Below are 25,827 nucleotides of genomic sequence, written 5' to 3' on the forward strand. Positions count from 1 at the left end.
ACAAAGTCATCATGTTTAAATGTTTGCGTCTTTAGGTGTTGGGCTGCCCAATAATAATAATAATTTATTATTGATGTTTATTTTGATTATGTTGTTGTTGTTTTTACAATAAAAATAATTCTTAATATACGGTGGCAGTAGCATGATACTTTGATCTTGCGCTATTTAGATGACGCTTCAAATTATTTCATAGAATATACAGCGGTATTACTACTACTACTCCTCTATAAAATCATGGTAACATAGTATTGTATTTGATATCATCGCTATACAGTGGCACTCCCATACTGTTTTGTAAGGGCAGACACGGAATATACAGCGTTTCAGAGGTGTAATACTACTTATGTTACATTATAGCCAAAGGCGTCGCCCCGCCCCTTTAAACGCGTGCTAGCCGCGTCCGCCCCGCCCCTTTTGAACGCATATTAGACGCATTGGACGCCGGTGCTGAGGAGACGCGCGCGGATAGTAACGCCATAGATGCGCTCAGCTGAGGCGTGAGAACGACACGATTCTCCGATACTACAGCCGCTTTCACGCTGAAATGCGACTCTCAGCACATTATAAAGCATAAGCGCTTTATATGATGGATATGTATATGCTATTGGCGGATGGATTAACACGGTAAGAGCATCGCGTGATGTCTGTGTGCAACGCGCGTGACAGATGAGCAGCTTTTCTGACATTGACATTGAAAACACGCGCATCGATATTTGACAGATGACTTTATCGAATTGCATGCGATCGGTGCGGATGTATGGAATGATCTGTTGGTGTGGAGATGGCTTGATGATGTAGTAGGGGAACAGAGTTGCGCATGATGCTGTAGGTAATGCATGCATTGCTCATATACGGGAGGAATAACCCGAAACCTCCAGCTTTATGCATTGCAGATGCATGATTATTTAGTGCGAGTCTGCAATATGAGTTATGCAATAACAACCGCTTATTCACATTGATTATCTTGTGTGTGCAACTTATTTTATTGCATGCAACAGACATCTCCCATAGTGTTCATTTGCCATATGTGATGATGTCATTCTTGTTATTAATAACGTGTAATGCAGTCGTTGATTTTTCGACGCCGGGAGAGGCATGGCCAGGGCTGGGGAACCTACTAGTGAAAGTGAACTAACCTCTAATGATGCCTGATGAAATGGTCTACTTGTGTCACGTGATGTGGGATGCTCTGGGGCCATACGTCATCGTACGATGGTGCCTAGAGACTCTAATGTTGCATGCTGGAGCTGCAGTGTGCATGAGAGAAGGTTTGCATGACAGAAACCCTTTTTAAATACATATTTAAAGGAATCATTTGGCAATTATGTCATTATTTGCTCAGCCTCATCTAATTACAAGCTTGCATGCTGCTATATTTTCCAGTGGAAAGACAAAAAGAAGATTTTTAAGAACCTTCAAACATCTCTTTTCCATACGAGGACAGTTTATATAGTGACCATGCTGTTGAGGTGCATGTGATGTTATTTTGGATATCTCTTAAAGACTTTTAACCTTATTTATCCTGCCCTTGTGAAAAAGAAGTGCACTTGCAAAGAACATATACTTAAAGTGCAAAGTGAATGTAATGTTTTTGGACACTTAATTGCATGTTATTTGAAATTAAAATGTATTATAGTTAAAATTAGTTATATATGTAACTAATTTCATAATTCTATTGCCTTTGAAATATGGTTAAAGTGTACTGCATGTACCGACAAGCATTTATGGAAAACTATACTTTAATGTAATTTTTGCTGAAACTTCAATGACATATTTTTAAGCATATTTGTAATTTCACATTTTTAATGAGGTTGTTGAAATTTAGTTTGGGGACCAATTCTCACTAGTTGTTTATTAGCAGTAACTGCAGTACTTATAAAGCACATATTAATGGCTTGTTATGCATGAGCATAACTAACCCTTAATTCCTAAACTCAACGACTACTGTACTAACTATTAATAAGCAGCAAATTAGGAGTTTGTTGAGGCAAAAGTCATAGTTAATAGTGAATATGTGTTCCTCAAACTAAAATGTGACCTATATATTAACTTTAAATGTAACATTGAATAACACACTACAGTTTATAAAGTACTTTACATGATCTATACTGTGTTATTCATCACATCAGAATAAGTGCACTTCTTTAAAGCACAACAACAGAATATTAAAACATGATTTAAAATTTACTTTAAAGTAAAACATTTAATTTGACATTATCACAAAGTGCACTTTTACAAGAGACACAGTCATGAAAGTGTGTTCTCTTTAAGTACACTGTAGTGGCCCTTTAATTTTATTAATATTATATTATCTGCAAGTAATTTTTTTTTTTTTTTAATTACACATATCATTTGAAGTACATTACAAATGCACATTCAATACAATTAAGCTCACTTCTTTTTCAGAAGGGTGGTCTAAAAAATCTTTAATCTACTAAAAAAAGTTTAAATCTAATGGTCTTTAAGTTTTAACTGAACTAAATGCGTGTTTGCTGCATCTTTTATCCAAGGTGAAATCATTCTAGATCATATGTATCTATCATATCAGCTTTTAACTGAACAAAAAGTAAAAAAGTTATTCTCTGATAATCTGAAGAAATTTAATTCAGGATTACATTCAGATTCAAATAAACATTGTTTCTACATGCTTACAAAGGTCTCGATTGAGATTCGAGAGCTGCGGTTAAGATATTTTTTGTGAATAATGATTCAAATGTTATTAAACTAAGCTCTCATACGTCAGAAGACTTCGGGTATAATGCACAACTCATGTTATACTATTATTTAAACTTGACAGCCAGAGTCACTGTGAACTGTTATTATGTGGAAGAAAGCTGAATTCTCCTTTGGTTTTCCATAGAACAAATACAGCACGCAGAATTGAACCGAATTTCCGTCTGAATAAAGCATTTATGAGTGATCAGTCGTGCGATGAGAACTGTCCACAGGAAACGCTGTTGCCGTCAGTCTCACTGGAACCTCATTAAACTCAGTCAGAATTACATTATACAATATTATCTCTCACTCTTGCTCTCTCTCTCTCTCATGTGTGTTGCACGGGCTGTCTCTTATACACTACATACACGCTCAACTGACTCATATGTTTCTATTTTTACTCCATATCCAAAAGCATCCACTGCATTATTTGTGCAGCCTGTAAGGAAACAGAGTCAGGACCGTTTCAAGAGGTCACATCATCAGAAATCATAAATCACGTTCAGTGCGTCTCTGAAGAAGAGCTCAATGAAACTATCAAACCCTGCTTTCAGAAATGGAAATATTCACCCAGCCTCAAAAGATATGGAGAAAGTTGAACAGATACTACACTCACCGGCCACTTTATTAGGTACCCCATGCTAGTAACGGGTTGGACCCCCTTTTGCCTTCAGAACTGCCTCAATTCTTCGTGGCATAGATTCAACAAGGTGCTGGAAGCATTCCTCAGGGAGTTTGGTCCATATTGACATGATGGCATCACACAGTTGCCGCAGATTTGTCGGCTGCACATCCATGATGCGAATCTCCCGTTCCACCACATCCCAAAGATGCTCTATTGGGTTGAGATCTGGTGACTGTGGAGGCCATTTTAGTACAGTGAACTCATTGTCATGTTCAAGAAACCAATTTGAAATGATTAGAGCTTTGTGACATGGTGGAAGTAGCCATCAGAGGATGGGTACATGGTGGCCATAAAGGGATGGACATGGTCAGAAACAATGCTCAGGTAGGCCGTGGCATTTAAACGATGCCCAATTGGCACTAAGGGGCCTAAAGTGTGCCAGGAAAACATCCCCCACACCATTACACCACCACCACCAGCCTGCACAGTGGTAACAAGGCATGATGGTTCCATGTTCTCATTCTGTTTACGCCAAATTCTGACTCTAACATCTGAATGTCTCAACAGAAATCGAGACTCATCAGACCAGGCAACATTTTTCCAGTCTTCAACTGTTCAATTTTGGTGAGCTCTTGCAAATTGTAGCCTCTTTTTCCTATTTGTAGTGGAGATGAGTGGTACCTGGTGGGGTCTTCTGCTGTTGTAGCCCATCCGCCTCAAGGTTGTGCGTGTTGTGGCTTCACAAATGCTTTGCTGCATACCTCGGTTGTAACGAGTGGTTATTTCAGTCACTGTTGCCCTTCTATCAGCTCGAACCTGGCCATTCTCCTCTGACCTCTGGCATCAACAAGGCATTTCCGCCCACAGAACTGCCGCTCACTGGATGTTTTTTCTTTTTCGGACCATTCTCTGTAAACCCTAGAGATGGTTGTGCGTGAAAATCCCAGTAGATTAGCAGTTTCTGAAATACTCAGACCAGCCCTTCTGGCACCAACAATCATGCCACGTTCAAAGCCACTCAAATCAACTTTCTTCCCCATACTGATGCTCGGTTTGAACTGCAGGAGATTGTCTTGACCATGTCTACATGCCTAAATGCACTGAGTTGCCGCCATGTGATTGGCTGCTTAGAAATTAAGTGTTAACGAGCAGTTGGACAGGTCTACCTAATAAAGTGGCCGGTGAGTGTATGTTGCAGTGTTATTATAGTATTCCTTATGAAGTATTCATTCATATTTTGAATTAGCTTTTATTTTTATATTTTCCGTTTTCAATTTTTTCATGTGCTTTTGTCATATTTTGTTTTTATATATATTTAGCTTTAATAGCCTCTTTAGATTGTCGTATTCCTCAATTGTAAGTCGCTTTGGATAAAAGCGTTGACTATGAATAAATGTAAATTTGTTTATTTCACTTTAGTTTTACTAATTTTAGTACTTCAACTTAGGCAACATTTCTAATATATCTAATATGTATTTGTCAGCTTTGTTTCAGTTAAAGAGAATGATTGTTAACAGTTGTAGTTTTAGTTAACAATAACAGCATTGTCTGCTGGGAAGCAAGTAACTGAACGCAATCCTAAATTAACTTAATTACATTTTTCATTCAGAGTGGCTTCGATGTTTCATTTGTCTAGTTCATTTAAACGAACTGCATGGTTAAAGACCTATGGCACACATTGGGTGCTGTTTAGTAGCTTGTTTATGTGCATTAATATATTAAGTTTGATTGTGTCACTAGTAATTATCCCTATTGGTTTTGTGCAGATAAATAATGCTCTTTCTGTTTGAATCATATAATCTGAGAATTAGGGACTGTAGTTTAAAAGAACTTTAGATATGCCACTTCAATATTTTTAACTAATTCTTAATAGTAGCTTGTAGTGTATTTAACTAAAATACTCTTCCTAAAGGACTGTAGTTGACATAAATTATAAATGTAGCCTGGCATGTAGAATATTACTGTTTTTGATGTAACTGGGCCACAGTGAAAAAATAAATAAAGTGATAAAAACTGCACGATATGACCCTTTAATTAGTGCATGATCTCAGTGTTCAGACCATATGAAGATCCCTGAGCTTCTCCTGGACCGAAGTCCTGATGTTCAGTTATTTTTAGCTTGTTTTCTACATGCGCTCACATGTGAAAAGCTTTGCTATCTGCGCTCTGGCTATTGCATCTTTCTGTTTGCTCATACGGTTCAAGGAGCTTCAACAAAGCACGATTCACTCAAAAGCCTTTCATTGAAGAGGCTTTCCCACACACCAGGAACACAGCGGCTGTTTTCTGCTCAGCCCTGCGGTTAAGAGCGGTGTGGTTAGATGTTAGAGATGATGCTTATAATCTCTGCATTTCCTGCTTTTAGTAATGATTTTGCTTCAACATGACATCATGACTTTGCGTAAACATACACGCCACTTTCAAGTCAAGTGGCGTGTTAATAACTGCGTGTCTACGCATTTTGAGCTATTCGCGTGTATGTCCACGCCGAAACGAGCCGTCATCTTTTGCGTGTAAGTCTACGCCGTTAAACGTCCGAGTGATTCCGCGTGTATGTGTACGCCGTTAAATGTCCGAGCGAAACGAAGCAAAATTCATATCTACATCTGTGGAGTAATATTTTTTTTGCTAGGATGGTAGGAGAAGACTCATAAATGGTATTAACCCCAGTGACGGGTAGGTTTAGGGACGGGGTTGGGGTAGGTCATATATTTATATATACAGTAATGTAACGTTAAGTCAACGGCGTTGATAAACACGCTGAAAAGCGATTATGCGTGTTGATAGCACGCCAAAAATGGAAATACGAATTGGCGTGTCATACATACGCCATCTAACGTTACATATCGTCGCTGTCGGGCGGAATATATCTCCATATTTCCATTATTTTTTAGCACTACTATTGGTCACCCTTTACGCCTGTCTTTGGGTTTTGCAAAATATTTAACCAATGAAAAGTATTAAAAAGAGATTGTGACTAAATGTCGTATCTCTATAGGCTCCTAAAACTGTCAGTCAAGCATCATAACTCCGCCCCCGCCTCTGTATGAATGAAGTGCTGCACACAATCTGGGCCATAATCTCTGCTTGTTTGCAATGCAAAGGTAAATAAGCATTTTCTTTACAGCATTTTATTTACTCAAGGAACACAATATACACTCACCGGCCACTTTATTAGGTACCCCATGCTAGTAACGGGTTGGACCCCCTTTTGCCTTCAGAACTGCCTCAATTCTTCGTGGCATAGATTCAACAAGGTGCTGGAAGCATTCCTCAGGGAGTTTGGTCCATATTGACATGATGGCATCACACAGTTGCCGCAGATTTGTCGGCTGCACATCCATGATGCGAATCTCCCGTTCCACCACATCCCAAAGATGCTCTATTGGGTTGAGATCTGGTGACTGTGGAGGCCATTTTAGTACAGTGAACTCATTGTCATGTTCAAGAAACCAATTTGAAATGATTAGAGCTTTGTGACATGGTGGAAGTAGCCATCAGAGGATGGGTACATGGTGGCCATAAAGGGATGGACATGGTCAGAAACAATGCTCAGGTAGGCCGTGGCATTTAAACGATGCCCAATTGGCACTAAGGGGCCTAAAGTGTGCCAGGAAAACATCCCCCACACCATTACACCACCACCACCAGCCTGCACAGTGGTAACAAGGCATGATGGTTCCATGTTCTCATTCTGTTTACGCCAAATTCTGACTCTAACATCTGAATGTCTCAACAGAAATCGAGACTCATCAGACCAGGCAACATTTTTCCAGTCTTCAACTGTTCAATTTTGGTGAGCTCTTGCAAATTGTAGCCTCTTTTTCCTATTTGTAGTGGAGATGAGTGGTACCCGGTGGAGTCTTCTGCTGTTGTAGCCCATCCGCCTCAAGGTTGTGCGTGTTGTGGCTTCACAAATGCTTTGCTGCATACCTCGGTTGTAACGAGTGGTTATTTCAGTCACTGTTGCCCTTCTATCAGCTCGAACCAGTCTGGCCATTCTCCTCTGACCTCTGGCATCAACAAGGCATTTCCGCCCACAGAACTGCTGCTCACTGGATGTTTTTTCTTTTTCGGACCATTCTCTGTAAACCCTAGAGATGGTTGTGCGTGAAAATCCCAGTAGATTAGCAGTTTCTGAAATACTCAGACCAGCCCTTCTGGCACCAACAATCATGCCACGTTCAAAGTCACTCAAATCAACTTTCTTCCCCATACTGATGCTCGGTTTGAACTGCAGGAGATTGTCTTGACCATGTCTACATGCCTAAATGCACTGAGTTGCCGCCATGTGATTTGCTGCTTAGAAATTAAGTGTTAACGAGCAGTTGGACAGGTGTACCTAATAAAGTGGCCGGTGAGTGTATAAAGACTAATGTTTTATGTATTTGAGGAGTGGAGAAGAGTGTCTTAGTGTAGCATTGCATGTCTTAAATAGTGTATAATAACATGAGATTTTGGCCAAATGACAGAAAAAACTGAGCGCCCACATAGCTACAATTCACTTTTTAACCTATGAAACAATGATGGACAAAACCTGTATGTCCAAAATCTTCTGAAATTCAGTGGTCAAAAACTAGCTTGATTTTGGTAAAACGGTAATAATATAATCACATAAGCAAGTGTCTGACCATATATAAAGCCACAATATCAACTTTGACAATGCAGTGTTTAAATATTTCAAATATACAGTGTTTTTTTCCATTTCCCGAAAAGTAGCGCTTTTTTCTCGACCGACAGTAATGATATGTTTATATAATGTTCTACGGATAGATAACTTTGTCTTGTGATTCTAGTCTGGGTGAATCATATGAAGTGTGTCTGGGTCATATTTCACCCCAAAAAGTGCATTTTAAAGCCATTATCATGACAATTTTCGATTTTTTTCTTTTAATTTTAGGGTGAAATATATGCCGTTTCTAGTGAGATGCACAAGACTATACATTTGAAAGCAGAATATCTTGCAAACTCAATATTTTCAAATACATTTTTGTTTTGCAACAATAAAAACAACAAATGTGCATTTTAAAACCATTATCATGACAATTTCGTGTTTTTTATTTCGTTTTAGGGACGAATTATACCATTTTGAGTGAGATGCACAGCACTAAATTTGAAAGCAGAACCTACTGTGGATCAGAAATCAGGTTCAGACTTGCAAACTGGATATTTTCACATGAATTATTGTGTGGCATAATTTTGAGAGCGTGTACAGTAGGGTGTTTCCTGACCCGCAGCTCGTCCTCGGGGCATTTTGTGGTCTGTGTTTGACTTGGCCTGATTCCGATTTTATGAGACAAACTCCTGTCTTGTTCACAAGTGGAAGTGGATTACAGAGATTAGAGATTGAGGAGCACAGATTGACTGACAGCACAGACGCTGCAGAAAGACAAGGTCATAAACTGGGAAGCTCGTTGGCTGGGAATATGATGGAATTGTCGGGAGCAGCCGGGAAGAACCTTCCAACACGGTCTCCTAATGTCAGTGTTTTTCTCAATATCAATTTTCCATGAATGTTAAAAGACCAGAGAGAGAATAGTATAAGAAAATGTATTCATCATTTATTTACAGTGAATTGTGTTAGAGCCTTTCATTTAAAGCTGCAGTCCGTAACATTTTTGGGTTAAAAATTATCCCAAATAAATTTTTGAGCAAGTACATAACCAGCCAGTGTTCAAAACTCTCTGCTTGCCGTAGCTCGATTCAAAATGGTAAGCTTGTAATAATGTTTTTAATTCCAGAGGTACTGGTGGATATCCGCGGGAGATTCGAGTATGTCTTTGCGTCATTACGTCACATCTGTACACACACATCTGTACACACACATCTGTACACATAAAGAAGAGTCTCGGCTATATTGCGTGTGAGGATGTTGGAGGTGGAGATTTATAGCCTTTTCTCACAGCACTTGATATAATTAAACTTATTAATTTGATGGCGGATCCAGAAAGGTTCAAACGACAATCACCAGTGACAACTGGAGACTCACCCGCTGTAAAATGCGAAAGACTTTGGACTGAGAGTTTGGAAAAAGAGACTGCAACCGGCCCATGCGAAAACAAGGATAATATCTGAAGGGCTTTAAATGTAGTCACGCAATGCTGATGGTGAACATTAACAATTTGAGAACAAAGTATAATTTGCACGGTTTAACGTGATATGATAATCGATCATTAGATTTAATCAGCGCGATTTACTGCAAGGTTTTTTTTTTCCCTCAGTTGGTCAGAACAAAAGTGGATGTTCGTTACTTGTTCAGAGGACATTTTAGGGTGAAAATTATTATGTTGGTGATACTTCCAAAAATAATAATCTGTGATTGTGAATGCCAGTATCCACACCGGCGGTGACTGAAAGCCACACACTCTCCTCAAACATTGTGTTCATCCGCGCTGTGCCGTGCCGAGGCATAACTCACGTAAAGTTGATAATTCCGCGAATGACTGCAATTGCAGATTTCGAACAGAGAGGGCGACAAAGAGGAAAAACTGCGGACTGCAGCTTTAAAGATGTATACACATCTTCACATTACAAAATTATCATTTGACAATTTCTGTCATAAAACTCTAAATGGCGCAGGCTGATGGGTCCTTAATGCAACCTGCTGATATTACATTGTTAACTACACGGCGCAAGCTGATTGGTTCCTGCTGCATCCGCAGCCAATGAGCTTGATGCTCAACATTTATATTGTTTGCTGTAGCAGATTGCAGCGCAGAGTTTCTCTGAAACCCTCCCCCTTCCCCAGCTCCACCTGTATAGATCTGCTGAGGGTAATTTCATTGAAGCTATTTGTGCAGCAGCAGTATATCTAACATGCTCGCAGCAGCAGTATCTAACATGCTCGCAGCAGCAGTATATTTAACATGCTCGCAGCAGCAGTATATAACATGCTCGCAGCAGCAGTATATCTAACATGCTCGCAGCAGCAGTATATCTAACATGCTCGCAGCAGCAGTATCTAACATGCTCGCAGCAGCAGTATATCTTACATGTTCGCAGCAGCAGTATATCTAACATGCTCGCAGCAGCAGTATCTAACATGCTCGCAGCAGCAGTATATCTAACATGCTCGCAGCAGCAGTATATAACATGCTCGCAGCAGCAGTATATCTAACATGCTCGCAGCAGCAGTATATCTAACATGCTCGCAGCAGCAGTATATCTAACATGCTCGCAGCACCAGTATATCTAACATGCTCGCAGCAGCAGTATATCTAACATGCTCGCAGCAGCAGTATATAACATGCTCGCAGCAGCAGTATATCTAACATGCTCGCAGCAGCAGTATATCTAACATGCTCGCAGCAGCAGTATCTAACATGCTCGCAGCAGCAGTATCTAACATGCTCGCAGCAGCAGTATATCTTACATGTTCGCAGCAGCAGTATATCTAACATGCTCGCAGCAGCAGTATCTAACATGCTCGCAGCAGCAGTATATCTAACATGCTCGCAGCAGCAGTATATAACATGCTCGCAGCAGCAGTATATCTAACATGCTCGCAGCAGCAGTATATCTAACATGCTCGCAGCAGCAGTATATCTAACATGCTCGCAGCACCAGTATATCTAACATGCTCGCAGCAGTATATCTAACATGCTCGCAGCAGCAGTATATCTTACATGTTCGCAGCAGCAGTATATCTAACATGCTCGCAGCAGCAGTATCTAACATGCTCGCAGCAGCAGTATATCTAACATGCTCGCAGCAGCAGTATATAACATGCTCGCAGCAGCAGTATATCTAACATGCTCGCAGCAGCAGTATATCTAACATGCTCGCAGCAGCAGTATATCTAACATGCTCGCAGCACCAGTATATCTAACATGCTCGCAGCAGCAGTATATCTAACATGCTCGCAGCAGCAGTATATAACATGCTCGCAGCAGCAGTATATCTAACATGCTCACAGCAGCAGTATATCTAACATGCTCGCAGCAGCAGTATATCTAACATGCTCGCAGCAGCAGTATATCTAACATGCTCACAGCAGCAGTATCTAACATGCTCACAGCAGCAGTATATTAGGGCTGTCAACGAATATTCTAAATTCGAAAATATATTCGAATAGTTTTAAAAAACAGAAATTCGAAGGTGAAAATTAATATTAGAATCATGTGGAAAAACACGCCTGCGGTAGCAGAGGCGCGGCTGTCTGCTTTGCGAGTGGCAAAATTCTGAAGCTTAAAAATGTAAAACGCATTTTCCAGCTGCACAGCTAGCACAGTGAGTGTCTGGCTCACTCATTGGCTGTGCTGCGGCAACTGCACATCCAATGGCACGGGCGCCTCCAACGTGTGCGCCAATGAGCTAGCATTACATCAGACACGTCAGAGCCCGCCAAGGGGGCGTGGCCAGACGCCTTCGAAATAGCCATAGTAGCTAGCAGGCTAGCAGCAGTTTACCACAGCACAGCTCGCTCGGAGCGTTCAATTTTGGTTCTATATACTGTAAAACTTCAATTAATGTTAATAATATTTGTTTCAATCACCGAATGAAGCCTGCTATATTTAGGACAAGAGTCGCGACCTTAAATTGCTTGCACAAAACTCTTGATCAGCACTCAACATTTGTTTATTGTTGTTCATTTATGCGCAGAGAGCGTGAGGTGAGGGGCGAGAGAGAGAGAGAGCCTGCGAGTGAGAGTGAGAGTGAGAGTAAGGTCTGCGGTCTTGGCCAGTTGATTTACTTGGTTTTGTGTAAGTTAATACGTTGTCAAATATGTTTAAACTTAAATAAACTACCTATACAAGTAGTTGTGTCTCTTTGTATTAATTTGTCCTGTTATTGACGTAATGCGCGTCATTGACAAAATGATATTCGAATAGTTCGAATATATGTGTTTTTTTAGAGGGAATATTCGAACGTCATTTTTGAGCAATTTTGACAGCCCTACAGTATATCTAACATGCTCGCAGCAGCAGTATATCGCAGCAGTATATCTAACACGCTCGCAGCAGCAGTATATCTAACATGCTCGCAGCAGCAGTATATCTAACACGCTCGCAGCAGCAGTATATCTAACATCCTCGCAGCAGCAGTATATCTAACATGCTCGCAGCAGCAGTATATCTAACATGCTCGCAGCAGCAGTATATCTAACACGCTCGCAGCAGCAGTATGTCTAACACGCTCGCAGCAGCAGTATGTCTAACATGCTCGCAGCAGCAGTATATCTAACATGCTCGCAGCAGCAGTATATCTAACATGCTCGCACCATCAGTATATCTAACACGCTCGCAGCAGCAGTATATCTAACACGCTTGCAGCAGCAGTATATCTAACACGCTCGCAGCAGCAGTATATCTAACACGCTCGCAGCAGCAGTATATCGCAGCAGTATATCTAACACGCTCGCAGCAGCAGTATATCTAACATGCTCGCAGCAGCAGTATATCTAACACGCTCGCAGCAGCAGTATATCTAACATCCTCGCAGCAGCAGTATATCTAACATCCTCGCAGCAGCAGTATATCTAACATGCTCGCAGTAGCAGTATATCTAACATGCTCGCAGCAGCAGTATATCTTACATGCTCGCAGCAGCAGTATATCTAACATGCTCGCAGCAGCAGTATATCTAACACGCTCGCAGCAGCAGTATATCTAACACGCTCGCAGCAGCAGTATGTCTAACATGCTCGCAGCAGCAGTATATCTAACATGCTCGCAGCAGCAGTATATCTAACATGCTCGCAGCAGCAGTATATCTAACACGCTTGCAGCATCAGTATATCTAACACGCTCGCAACAGCAGTATATCTAACATGCTCGCAGCATCAGTATATCTAACATGCTTGCAGCAGCGGTATATCTAACATGCTCGCAGCAGCAGTATATCTAACATGCTCGCAGCAGCAGTATATCTAACACGCTCGCAGCAGCAGTATATCTAACATGCTTGCAGCAGCGGTATATCTAACATGCTCGCAGCAGCAGTATATCTAACATGCTCGCAGCAGCGTGTCTGTTAATGTATTTGGCAGTCGCAAGTTTCTTCTTGTTCTGCAGCAGCAGCAGCGTAGCATATCTATTCCACCAAGACCAAACACATTAACATTGTCATATCCATTACCATGCTGAACTCTTCCGAGGGTTGTCACGATAGAAATATAATTATCTCTGTCAGTCCCATTATGTAAATGATTCACAAATCTGCACGTTTAAAATAATTCAGATGGAAAATCTGTTTCAGATCGCTAATGATAAAGTCTAAAAAAAATATCACATTTTGTTGTGGCAATAATTAGCCAGAATTTTCCCCTTTTTTCCATTCAGAAATCTGGGGTCAGTACCTTTTTTTTTTTTATTAATACTTTTATTCAGCATGGACACATTAAATTGACAAAGTGACTGTAAGTACATTTATAATGTTACAAAAGTTTTCTATTTCAAATAAATGAACTTTCTATTCATCAAGGAATCCTGAATTTTTTTATCAGGTTTTCTATTGATAATATGAGACTTCTTTCACAAACCTTAAAAAATCCCAAACTTTTGACTGAATTAGGGATGCACCGAATCCAGGATTCGGATTCGGATTCGGCCGAATATTGGGCTTTTTAACGGGGTTCGGTTTCTGCCGAACCTCAGAATTTTTTTCCACCGAACCGAACCCTAGGCTTGCACTACGCGCGCTACGTCGAAGTCACCGATCAGTGAATGACATCAAAGTACCGCGTGAACGAATAGAGCAGACGGCTCCTTATGCTTTTGAATTGCTCTCGCGGGACTTTGATGTCATAAACTCATCTGTCTGTGCAGCGCCGGTTCAAGTCGAACAAGCCTGTAGTAGTTATTGCAGAGGCCAGACAGACTCACGGAGGCGATTGGCATCTCACAACTCGCACTTTATTCCACAATCGAACTTGTGTAACTGTCTGTCACACGTTGTACCGTCCACAGCGTTACTTAACAAAATAAGGTAAAAATGAGCATCAAACAGAAATAACCCGCATACATGGGCATGTGTTCGAGGCGCACGACACATACGGCGCGCAGTTCTTAAAGGGGACACACCTTATTTCCACTCGCTACAGTAGGTGGACCGTTCGAATGCAGTAGGCTGTGAGAAAGTGAAAATGGAACTCGTGAGCAGAAAAAGTGTTGTTTGGCAGTACTTTCAGTGAAAGAAGGCAATTCAAGTCGAGCTACATGTTCAATTTGCAATGCCGATTTGTCTCATGGTGGCAAGGAGTCAAGGACTCTAAATAGGCTACACAACATCGCCGCTGTTAAAATGCATAATGTTGCTTATTCTTATTCTTTTTTTCTTTTCTTTTTTTTTTACAGTTATAAAAGTAAAAGTAGTGTTTATTATTTACAGTAATAAAATAAAATGAAAAATCCACTTTGTTTACTTCATTAATGTGTTTACTGTGTTAATGGACTGAGGATGAGAGTAGGATTCGGTATTCGGTTTCGGATTCGGCAGAATCTTAACCAGTGGATTCGGTATTCGGCCGAACCCCACAAATCTGGATTCGGTGCATCCCTAGACTGAATAAATCTATTTAACATAACTTGCATATATATATATATATGCATATATAAACTCTGGTATGTTAATGAAAGTAAAGGACCACTTTTGCACCTATTATCCATTTATCTGTGTAGAGAAGTCTGTCAAAATTTAGATTAGATTAACATCAGTTCTTCAGGTCGAGACATTGGGTGTCACCAGATCAGTTTGAACAGATGGTCATTCTCAAGGCCTCACAGGAGCGAGACGTTTGTTTTGATGGTGTCTGACATCAATGATTTTTCAGATCAGCCCATTTGTTACATTACATCTCATAATCAGTTTATTTTTTCCAAACCGGCAGTGATTCAGTTGTCCTCGTGTCAAGTGTGTATTGTACACTCTATACTCTGTTTCTGCAGTGGTCGTTTAGCAGCTCAGGCTGCAGGATTGGGAGTTTTTTGTTTTAAAGCCTTTCACAAGACTCCCATTGTCCCCCGTATCAAGTGGGCTCATTATGCTAAATTAGCGCTGGGCCTTCGGCGTGGATTGGGTCGCATTGGCAGTCTTCACATCAGCATGGAAACCTCCTATTCAAGACTGCATTGCATTATGAGACCAGACTGCTATTGATAAGACTGAGGGGGTCTGATAAGAAGGGTCTGATGAATTCACATCAAGAAATAATCACTGGGTGTGTTAAAAAGCTTGAGAACTCTGAGCAAGACTCCTTGACATTCATTTGTGGCTTTACATTTTGTGCTATTTCTGTGATATTGTTTCTCATGCAAAATTATTCATAGACTGCTTTGTGATTTTGCATGTTACTAAGGCTGAGTCAAAAATATAGATTTATCTCGTTTTGAACAACCGATAATGATTCTTAAATCTTACATTTTACAGCTGAATAAAAAAAGTCAGATTTCCATGCATTTAATGGATGCTTCATGGATAGATCTATCTAATGTAGTGCATTGTGTATACAGTAAAGAGAAAAGCACCTATAAAGGAAACATGTGGTGGTAAAGAGGCTCATATGTTCAATAATTCACATCCATCTGTATCTCTGCGGAGTCTGCGCTGGGTTAAAAGGGTCAGCTGGCATCAGCAGTAGTGAGATGAGAGGGGAGATGGCACAGTACAGGCACTTTCACACACTTTACAGATGGCAAGGTCAAAGGCCACGGATAAGCCTCGACTCCTTTGAGTATCATTGCTGTATTTGGTGATTTTCACTGAGATGCCGGACACATGCTCCTGTTAACCTTCGTAGCAAAACTGTACTGGATAAAAAAATGGTGTAGTATTTACTTTGAAGCAATTTTCATTCAGAAATTGCTAGTGCATTTCACAAATTATTACAGAAATGGCATTGAATTAAACATGATTTGATGTAGATAGAGGGAAATAGTAGTTTTCTTTTAAAACGTAATCCAATAATCTTTTAAAAGTTATTTTTACGATATTTACAAAATTCAAGATGCATTATGCATTACTCAAAGTGATGTTAATGCGTCTTCTTGACTGTTTAACTAACTTTAACCTTCTCACCAAGACTCTACAGCAAGGTTGCATTTCTTGGTTTGTACACAAGATTTCCTTTCATCATCTCAGCTATCCTACAATTTTTCTTAGACTGTTTTCAAGTACAAATGGATCTTCTTTTTTATGAACTAATGATGCATTTCCAAATTAGTTGTTTTACTAGGCCAAGAGATTATATTGCACACAACTCCTGTTCAGACAGGACTATACTTTTCGAGGGGGACGTTTGAGAAATTTGTGTTTTACAGACGTACTTTGTTAGCCTGGGAAAACCCAGACAGTTTAGAGTTAGTCTGGCAAAGAGCTCATGCAAGCCCATTTCCAATCCGCCGAAATCGAGGCACCAATCAGAAACGTTGGGGCGGGCTTTACACGATGACGACAGCGCTGGGATTTTGAAGCAGATTTTGTAGCCTACATTACTAAGATGGATGCGGCCGTCGAACATCACTCGTTCGAATCAGCTATCGCGTTTTTTTTAAGCGATTTGAACGTTTCCTTTTAGTTAAAAACCGAGCAAAGAACAACACTCGGAGATGTTTCTCCGCCGCTCTGCATACGTCATCTCCTTCATCGCTCTGATTGGGTTTAGGTCTATCCGCGACGTCCGTTGGTGACGCCCCTCTGGAAATGATTTGTCTATGACGCTTTGACAGACCATAACTCAGTTACAACTGAGAATGGTCTGGTTTTAACCAGGCTAGTACTTTGTGATTTTAATTCGTCCAAATCTGCCAAGTCTGTTTTTTTCTCACACAAACTCAGTAAAAATGCAACAGTCCTCTGAGAAATTGAATATCGTCCGAATGCGAATGTCTGTGATTGCTGATGTTGTATTATCCTAACGCTTCTGTGTTTTTGGAGCTACCGTTTGCGCACCTTTAATTTAATTTCAATATAAAAAAATATTTTAAAAAAATAATAATTTTGAAATTAATAAAAAAACGCTGAAACTGCGAAGACTGCCCATTTTTAATATCAGTGTCGGGTAAGAGTAAGATACTTGTCTACTGTAGATTTCTCTGCTAGATTCCTGCTGAAGTTTACTTAAATAGGGTTTTTATAATAAATTTTCAAATTATATAAAAAATAAATAAATTAAACGATGTATGGCTGTAAGGCCCACATCCACACTCCCACCTCTGTAATAAACATGGGGATGTTAGTCCCGTTCGATGCAGTACATGAAATCGCAGATGTCGAGTGATAAGAATTGTAACTCCAAAGTCATTTAGAAAACTAGTCCCGTCCAAACAGGGCTTATGCGTATGTTGGTAGACAGTGGGTGTTTCATACAAATGCAGCTACTCGATTGTGTGGCACAACGTGAAAAGCTGCCAGACAAATGCTCTGTGAGTAAGCAGCGTCTGGGGATAGAAATGTTTGTAGAGGTTTCAGTTCCTTCTTTACATAATGTCTGTCGTAAAAACACGATGTGATTAGTTGAATCTGATAAACTTAGCAGTAGGGAGTGTGTAGAAGGTCTTGAATACTAATCTCCATTTGCAATAAAATAGACATTTACGATGTGGAACTAAATGTGATTTGAAGTGTTTGTATAACACTCCTGAAAAGGGAGAAAATAACTAACGAAGGAACGAAACGGATGAGGTGCTTCATCAATGGTGGTTTGATTGTATCTTTAATGACTACATGCATTATTTCAGTTGTGTCCTCTACAACACACCGCAGGAACTTTGTACAATATCCTTCTTCATGACAAATGATTGCACCTGTTTAGACGAGCCTTCAAAGAGCCTAATATAGACTCAAGACACTATTTTTGTCCTGCCTTCAACCAGCAGATTTGAATTGATGAAAGTTGAATTTGAAACCGAGCATAAGAGAAAAAAAGGTTTAGATTTACATAAGTGTTCTTAAGTGATTTATCATTCCAAGATATTTCAAAGGTGAAAAGAAGGGTTTTTGTATTAGGGATTCAGTGCAATTCTGTTAAGTCCCCTCTCACTGTTTGTACTATGATGGTTATGAGATGATGTTGTTGCCAGGGGAAACATCATCCTCTGGCAACCACCTCCAATTTACTCGCATACATCCTGCCAACTTGTTTTGCTGAACAACGCAATGCAGTTGAAGCCATTCTGAAACAGAAATTAGTTTATTTGCCACGTACATCTGCACTAAATATTTTCTTGATAAGTTACTCCCTAAGGTTATGCAATACTAATCAACTATAGAATACTAAATATTGTGGAGTTATTGTTGACCATATTAAATTTAGGCTATTTAAAATTAGTATTGTGTTTTTGTGGTTATCATCCAGTTCCCAAAAACTCTCTTTGCATTCATGCTTTTTTTTCATGCAACAGTTTTGAATGCAGCTTTTTTTTAAATGCAACTAATTTTGTTTTGTTTTCTCCCTCTCTTGCAGGGAACCTTAACCTAAACTAATTTAATGGGGGAAATTAGAAGAGTCTCATTAAGATGACACGCACAGATCCACCTGACATATTAGTATCAACTGTGTATCAAGATGTCAAAGTGAATTCCCTCTCGACCCACTCCAAAGCCTGTCATCCCTCAAAACAATGTGATTCCCCATCCATCAGGAAACTGGAGAACACTCGAAAAAGCAAAAAGAGGCACTGCCGTAGCTTTGACACTGAGTCTATGGACAAACTCCGATATCATACAATAGCAATGGAGTACCCATACCGAAGGGCTGAAAGGTACGCGGCCAATCCAGATGTTACCTGGAACGCCTTAGGTCGCCAACAAGGGCATGGACTCCATCGGTTTTCTTCCCCAGACATATTTAGCTACCGTCTCACCTCCCAGCCAATGACTGCTGAGATGTCTGGTGAAATTGCTGTGACAGAACAAAAGAGGAGGACTAGATCTAGAAGTGCCTCACGGGTTCAGGCCAGCCTAACTCCTGTATCATTTGATGCTTCCCCTCCAGTGGCAAGGAGGGGCCGGGAAGCTCAAAGAGCACATAAAAACACTCAGCCAAGGCCAGAAGTTTCCCCAAGGAGAGAGTCTTCCCATGCTGCCACACGGGCACATTTGAACGAAGTACACCCCATCAAACTGCAGCCGCAGAGGAGTGATACAAGCAGGTATTCCCCTGTATATGTGTCTGAAGGCACTGATGAAGGAAGGCCAGACAAACCTGCTACTAGTCCTCATGTTCGGTGCCGAGTGGACATCAAACCGGATGAGTCGGCCATGCAGCAAGGTGGCCGAAAGGCAGCTACATCCCATGTGGACATACCTTGGCAGAAGTATCCTAGCAGTGGCAGTCGGAGTCTGACAGTGCCTCGCCATTTCTCCACTTCGAGGACACCAACTCCCACTGAATCCTTCACGGGAGAATACAGGCAGGCATACCAGTATTCACAAAGTATGCCAAACAGCTACATGCAGCCTATGGAGATCCCTTTACAAAAGGTGGCCTCACCACGGGAGCCAAGGGAACACTATGGACGGGAACGAAGGGCTCATTCAAGCCCCAACGTGCCAACTAAATTCTTCTATGCAGAGGATTTGGGGAAGTATGGATCTTCAGCTCCATCAAGGACTTATTATCAAGATGACCGATACAGCATTCCAAGCCAACCCTACTCACCTAAAGTACAATATGTACAAGATCCAAGGACTCACATTGTTCATACTGTACCTTCCCGGACATATTTCTCACAAATTGACCACTACCATTACCCTGGGCAGTCTGCGTACTCTAAACACTATGCTGCAAGTGAGCCAGGGGCGTATATAATACAGACACCTCCAGCAAGGACTTACTATGGCGATGACCCAAGGACATATCAGATTCAAACAACCCCTCCTCGGATCTTCTACGTGGCCGACCCATACACGCAACCAATGGAGCATCATATTCCCGCAAGGGCATATTACACAGAGGGAAGACGACATGCCCGTGTGGTGCAGCCACAATCTGAGGATTGGTACGGCTCAGAGGTATCCGGCTACTCTAGCCATTACCCTTCCTCATATGTCTCCCAGGTTACTCCCACAAAAGTTAAACAAGAGCCAAAGCACACAACTTGGTATGACAACCCATGCATGGAGCCAACAAGAACCGTAACAGACCCAAGACCATACTCAAGATCTTGGGATAACATCCTCGATACCCACGTAGAGCGGGAACAGCCCGTACCTCGAGGGAAAAGTGATGAGAATCTTCTTTGTCAGGGGATACAAACTTCAAGTGAAAGACCTAAACCTGTGGTTGTCAATCTTTCCAGCTCACCAAGGCGTTACGCTGCACTGTCCTTATCTGAAAACTCTTTGATTGACAAAAGTCCAACTGAGGCCATGGGCTCTTCAAGTAAGCTGTGGTTTGTCACACCTGAAATTACCATCACAGACAATGATATCAGACCAGGTATTCTTAGTAAATCAGAAGGACGCTCAGCAAGTTGGGATGTGCTGGATTCAAAAAGTGCCCCAAATCAAGAAGCCCCTCAACGTGAAGCAAAATCCCGCTCTGGAGAATCTACCAAAGAGAAACCGCACGGCAGCACATCCCTACAGCAAAGTTTAGAGCAGCTTGATGAGCTTCTAGCTGACCTTGTCATCGATTACAAGCCTCCAGCCAGGACCAGTGAGGAACTGCTTGATCAACTCAAAAAGCTCATTGATGAAGAAGAAGCAGTATCTTCAGCAAGAAAGGATTCAATTGCAGGATCTGAAAGTGGCATGCCCCTTGACAAACAACCCACTTCAATAAAAATAGATCCTGAAACACTAAGAGACACTGATGGGAGTTGTGATGGGCTGAGAAGTACAGAAGAGTGCTCCCCTGACCAGAGTCCAGATGAGGATGACACGATGATGTGTTCGAACAATAAATGCCGTCGGACTGAGACCTTGTTTAACGCCTGCCTCTACTTTAAATCCTGCCACAGCTGCTATACTTACTACTGCTCTCGCAACTGTCGCCGCGAGGACTGGGATGTCCACAAGGAGAGCTGCCTCTATGGGCGAATCGGCAGTGTGTGTCGCCACGTTATTAAGCACTGCCGAGAGACCGCAGAGGTCCACAAAACTTTCTCCCGTATAGCCAAAGTTGGATACTTGTCTCGGGGCAGGGGTGTCCTGTTTTTGGGATTTCCAAATCCAGGTTCGTCCACAAATTTCCTTCAGTTTGGACTAGAAAGTCTGCTCATGACGCCAACATACTTATCTCTCCGTGAGCTGGAGAGCTTCAAAGATAACCTTGGGGAATATTGCAAGGAGCTCCAAGAGGCGGGAAAGGAATATGACCCTAATGAATGTTTTCTCTTGAATGTATCCATCGCTGTTGGTGATAAAGTGCCTGACGGACCATCGCCAAGGGTCCAAGCCCCAACCGTCAGGAAATTTGCCAAGGTTGCTCTTGCTTCCTACAGCCCAGAAAAGAAGGTCCATCGGAAGGAAAGTGACATGGAGACGTTGATCCTGACCCCACCACCAGGTATGGCTGACATTGACAAGGAAGGTGAGGAGGGAAGGAAAGCCAGGGAGATCTGCTTCATCAACATTCAGCGAGAGTTGAGGATACGAGGGGTGTTTCTTCGACACGAGTATCCCAATGTCTACCAAAAACTCTGCGAGTTTGTTGAAAGCAACAGGAGGTTCACGCCCACTACTATTTACCCTATTGATAAAAGGACCGGCAAGCAGTTTATGTGCATGATAATGGCAGCCTCCGAGCCACGAACTTTGGACTGGGTAGCCAACCCACATCTCTTAGATGACATTATTTAAACAAGTGCACCTTTTATATATTAAAGCATAGATCTCACAATAGTACATATCTAAATATATCAAGCTTATTTGTTATACATGTTTGTAGATATGTATTTTTGTTAATGGGAAAAAATGTATTCATGTCTGCAAGGTCAGTATTATTCAATATTGGAATATTGCCCATCAGATGTTGAATATGAGTAATTCACATTGTTTTTTGTTTGTTTTTTTTCATTAACTTGGTATCTAAACCTAGCTTTTGTTCGTTTATGCTTTACTGGCAGTTACTGCCCTCCTGTTTCTTTGTAGCAATTCTCTTTTGATATTCTTTTATTGTTCATGAAAAGAGAGAAAAAACAATCTTCTATTTATTTTATCAATCTACAGAATTATGTACTTACTTACTTCAGAGCTGAATATTTTTTCCTATGCAAAAAAAATGCCAACATTGTCCTGCAAAAATGTTGAAAATGTTTTGGCTAAAGAAATATGGTACTATATTTCTTTTAATCTCAAAAAAAAAAAAAAAATCATGTGTATTTTTAATACAGGCATTATTATATGATATTATATTATATTGATTATATTATATTATATTATTAACATACTTTTAGTGATTTTGTGATTGGCACAAACTTAAAGAGGAACTTAATAATGCAGAGTAGAATCACAGTAAACACAAAGGGCTGTGGATTATCCACGGTCTACTAAATGTACTTTGAGGAACGGCTTTAATTAAAAAGAGAGCTGCTTAGAATCAAGCAACACCTAGAATTTTGTGCTCCAACCTGGTAAACTCATTTTTGTTAATGGTTTGTTATTTAGCTTTCAATTTAATGAAGTAATTGGTGCTTTTTATGTATGGTTAGTAGAATTACTTGAGCAATAATGAACTTGAAGACAAAACCTGGATAATAGTAGTATCAGTGATGTGCTGCACATTAGGTGTTGGCCGGTACTGTTCCATCAGAAACACTGTGAAATGAGTTATCTCTTAAATGCGTGTCACTTGGTAGAGTTTCCTTGTGATCACCTATTAGACTTGGAAATATTTTAGTAGTTGTTAAGATTATGAGGGATATTGGAAGATGCAACTGTAGTTTTGTCTCTAGAAAAATGGAATCAGAGTTTCTGTATGGTATATTGGGGGGAAAAAAATAGTACATTTTTTGTGGTTTTGTTTGCACATTACTGGTTTTGCATTTAGATTTTACATTCAACAATGCAAATGCAACATGTGGTAGCAAAACAGCACTGATTCTTGAGCTACTGCACAAAATGGCCCACATTTTGATCTGCCATTTAGGCCTGTTAATAGCCTGTTACTCTAGCAACACCAATTAATAGATCCATGCAAAAACAAAATCAACACTCAGATGTCAAGCATGTCAGAGATGGAATATACAGTCTGTTTAAAACCATCTTGTGTTATCAATTCATTTTTACAGTGTGATGTCTTGTCATATTAAAAAGTATTGGACCTAACAGTGCACACTTTAACCTGTCGGTGTTGACGAAAGGAAAAGAAGAAATTTTAAGCAGCAGATCATAAAATAATACCTCTAAAATTATATACAAACAAATCCAAAGGCATTAATTCCTTGGCACATTCATTTGTGTGGCCTGTTTTGTCCCAGTACTCAAGACTTCAGCTGATACCTGTAAAACTTTGTCACATACTTGCAGTTTGTTCCTATTTCACCACTAAGTCTGAAGCGGGTTTTTCCTCCTTGAGTTTCCTAGTTATATTTTGCGTGACAAATCTGTTAACTGCTTTATTGATGAAGTCATGTCATAGCACAACCCTGTCTGAACTCAGAACAGCTATAGCACATGTTCCAGGTGATTTTGCCCAGCTGAGTGTAAATATACAGTGGAAAACAGACAGAAAGGATTGCATGTGATTCTATTTTTTCTATCTCATTACATTAATATAGCCTAATTAACCTGCCTGAATATTTGATATTTGAAAATATGCTGTATATGAGGGATAAAGTATATAGTAAAATATATGATTATATATATAGTAGGAGTGATATTTTCCAGATCAATGTGTCAACCATTGCTGTTATGCTGAAAACAACAGACAAGACACGGTCTCACAGAAAACAAACAATCTCAAGCTTGAATAAAAAAAAAAGATGTGTCTTTGAAAAATTGTTTCTGTTGTCCTAATTGCGATAGAATGTATCCTACCTTGTGTCAATGTCATGGCTCCACCATGTGGTGTGTTAGAGGACTTTTTACCTTTCCTGATCTTTTCTATCGCGTCACACCAAGGATCCCATACCGTCCGTTTAATTTTACAGAGCTTTCATCTGTCATTATGTTTTACATTGAGACTTTTTTCCAGCAACGATTCATTTTCTCCTTTTGAAATGGCTGACGTCACTCTTGTCTCAATGTTTAACCGCCAGAGGGCAGCAACCCGCAAGATAAAATTCATTTGGGAGAACGTTCCCTGCAGGTTATTTTTAGGTTTTATTTTTATAACCATGTCATAAAGTTGATTAAAACCTGGATTAGATCGGTCAAAACGTCAAATAAATCCAATTTTACAGCAAAAAAATGTTAAGGATAGTATGAAAAGCATATACAAATCATAAATACGTTGGTTTGCAACTTCCTTTACTGCGCGCCCCTGAGCTACACGCGCTTCTCCAGCACGCGCTTACTTCTGTCTTCCACAGAAATAAAAAAATATCTATTAAGTATATCTATCTAATTAAGTTGCTACTAAAAGACATTAGTTTATCGAACTTTTTTATTAAATAATTTATAATAACTTATAATCCAAATATATAAACGATACAATTTAGAGTAGCCAGCCTAATTGTGATTTTAGAGAATAGACAAGTCTAATTTAAGAGTTAACAGAGAAGTTTTTGTTTACTGACCGAAAGAGAGTTGCACGTTATCCCGTTCATCATATAAAGTCATTGAGTCGCTTCAGAAATTTTGGACTAAACTGCTCAATTCATACGGATTAGTTTTACGATCTATTTGTGAACTTTTTGAAGCATCAAAGTGGTTTGTGTAGCTGACAGAAAGCTATTAGATTTCATCAAAAAGATCCCCAATTGTGTTCTGAAGATGAACGAAAGTCTTACGGATTTGAACAAAATGAGGGAGATACCAGAATTTTCACTTTTGGGTGAACTATCCCTTTAAGAGCGAAATACTGTTGAACAAGACATGCGGGATTATCCAAAGTGTGTAAGATATTTTCATGCACAATTTTAGATTTATACAAAAATCTAATGGGCTACTTTATTTATACAGATCCAAATTGTATCGTGCTGGATTTCAGCAGTTAACACTCTTAAATTAAGTGCATAGCCTAATGCACGACACGACACCAAAGATGTATCTGGTCAGTAGCCTACATTCTGAAACGTGTGTGAAAAAAAATGCTGTTTGAAGATCTAAATATAAAACATCAGCTCGGTTCACCTCTAGAGGGCAGTCCGCGTCCGTCTGAAGAGCTGCTGCTTCTGCTGAATATCACTGAAGAAAAAATTAATACGTGAAAAAATGCATTTTACTGCTCCAGGCTGCTGGATACAAATCACATAAACATGAGGAGTTATGAATGTGGCTCTTGGTCTATATTAATTCATGTGTTGTTGAGCGGCCCTAGTGCATTTCTGCAGAAACTATTAAAACATTATATGGGGACATTCCATAGTTTTATTCTGTACAAACTGTATATTCTATCTAACCCTAAACCTACCCATCACAGAAAACTCTATATTTGTAGATTT

The 25,827-nt window shown here is 40.2% G+C and overlaps 1 protein-coding gene across 1 annotated transcript; it reads left to right on the top strand.

Annotated features, from left to right (window-relative positions):
* The first annotated feature begins 436 nt into the window (after window positions 1-436).
* ajm1 (apical junction component 1 homolog) lies at window positions 437-22,312 on the top strand. Its single transcript, XM_056254875.1, has 2 exons — window positions 437-624; window positions 18,741-22,312. The coding sequence occupies exon 2, from the start codon at window positions 18,794-18,796 to the stop codon at window positions 22,079-22,081; it is 3,288 nt and encodes a 1,095-aa protein (XP_056110850.1). The 5' UTR covers window positions 437-624; window positions 18,741-18,793; the 3' UTR covers window positions 22,082-22,312.
* The last annotated feature ends 3,515 nt before the right edge of the window (window positions 22,313-25,827 follow it).

This window comes from Rhinichthys klamathensis, unplaced genomic scaffold (genome assembly GCF_029890125.1).
Source record: "Rhinichthys klamathensis goyatoka isolate OS25496 unplaced genomic scaffold, OSU_Roscu_1.1 h1tg000114l_1, whole genome shotgun sequence".
Taxonomy (NCBI): Eukaryota; Metazoa; Chordata; class Actinopteri; order Cypriniformes; family Leuciscidae; genus Rhinichthys; species Rhinichthys klamathensis.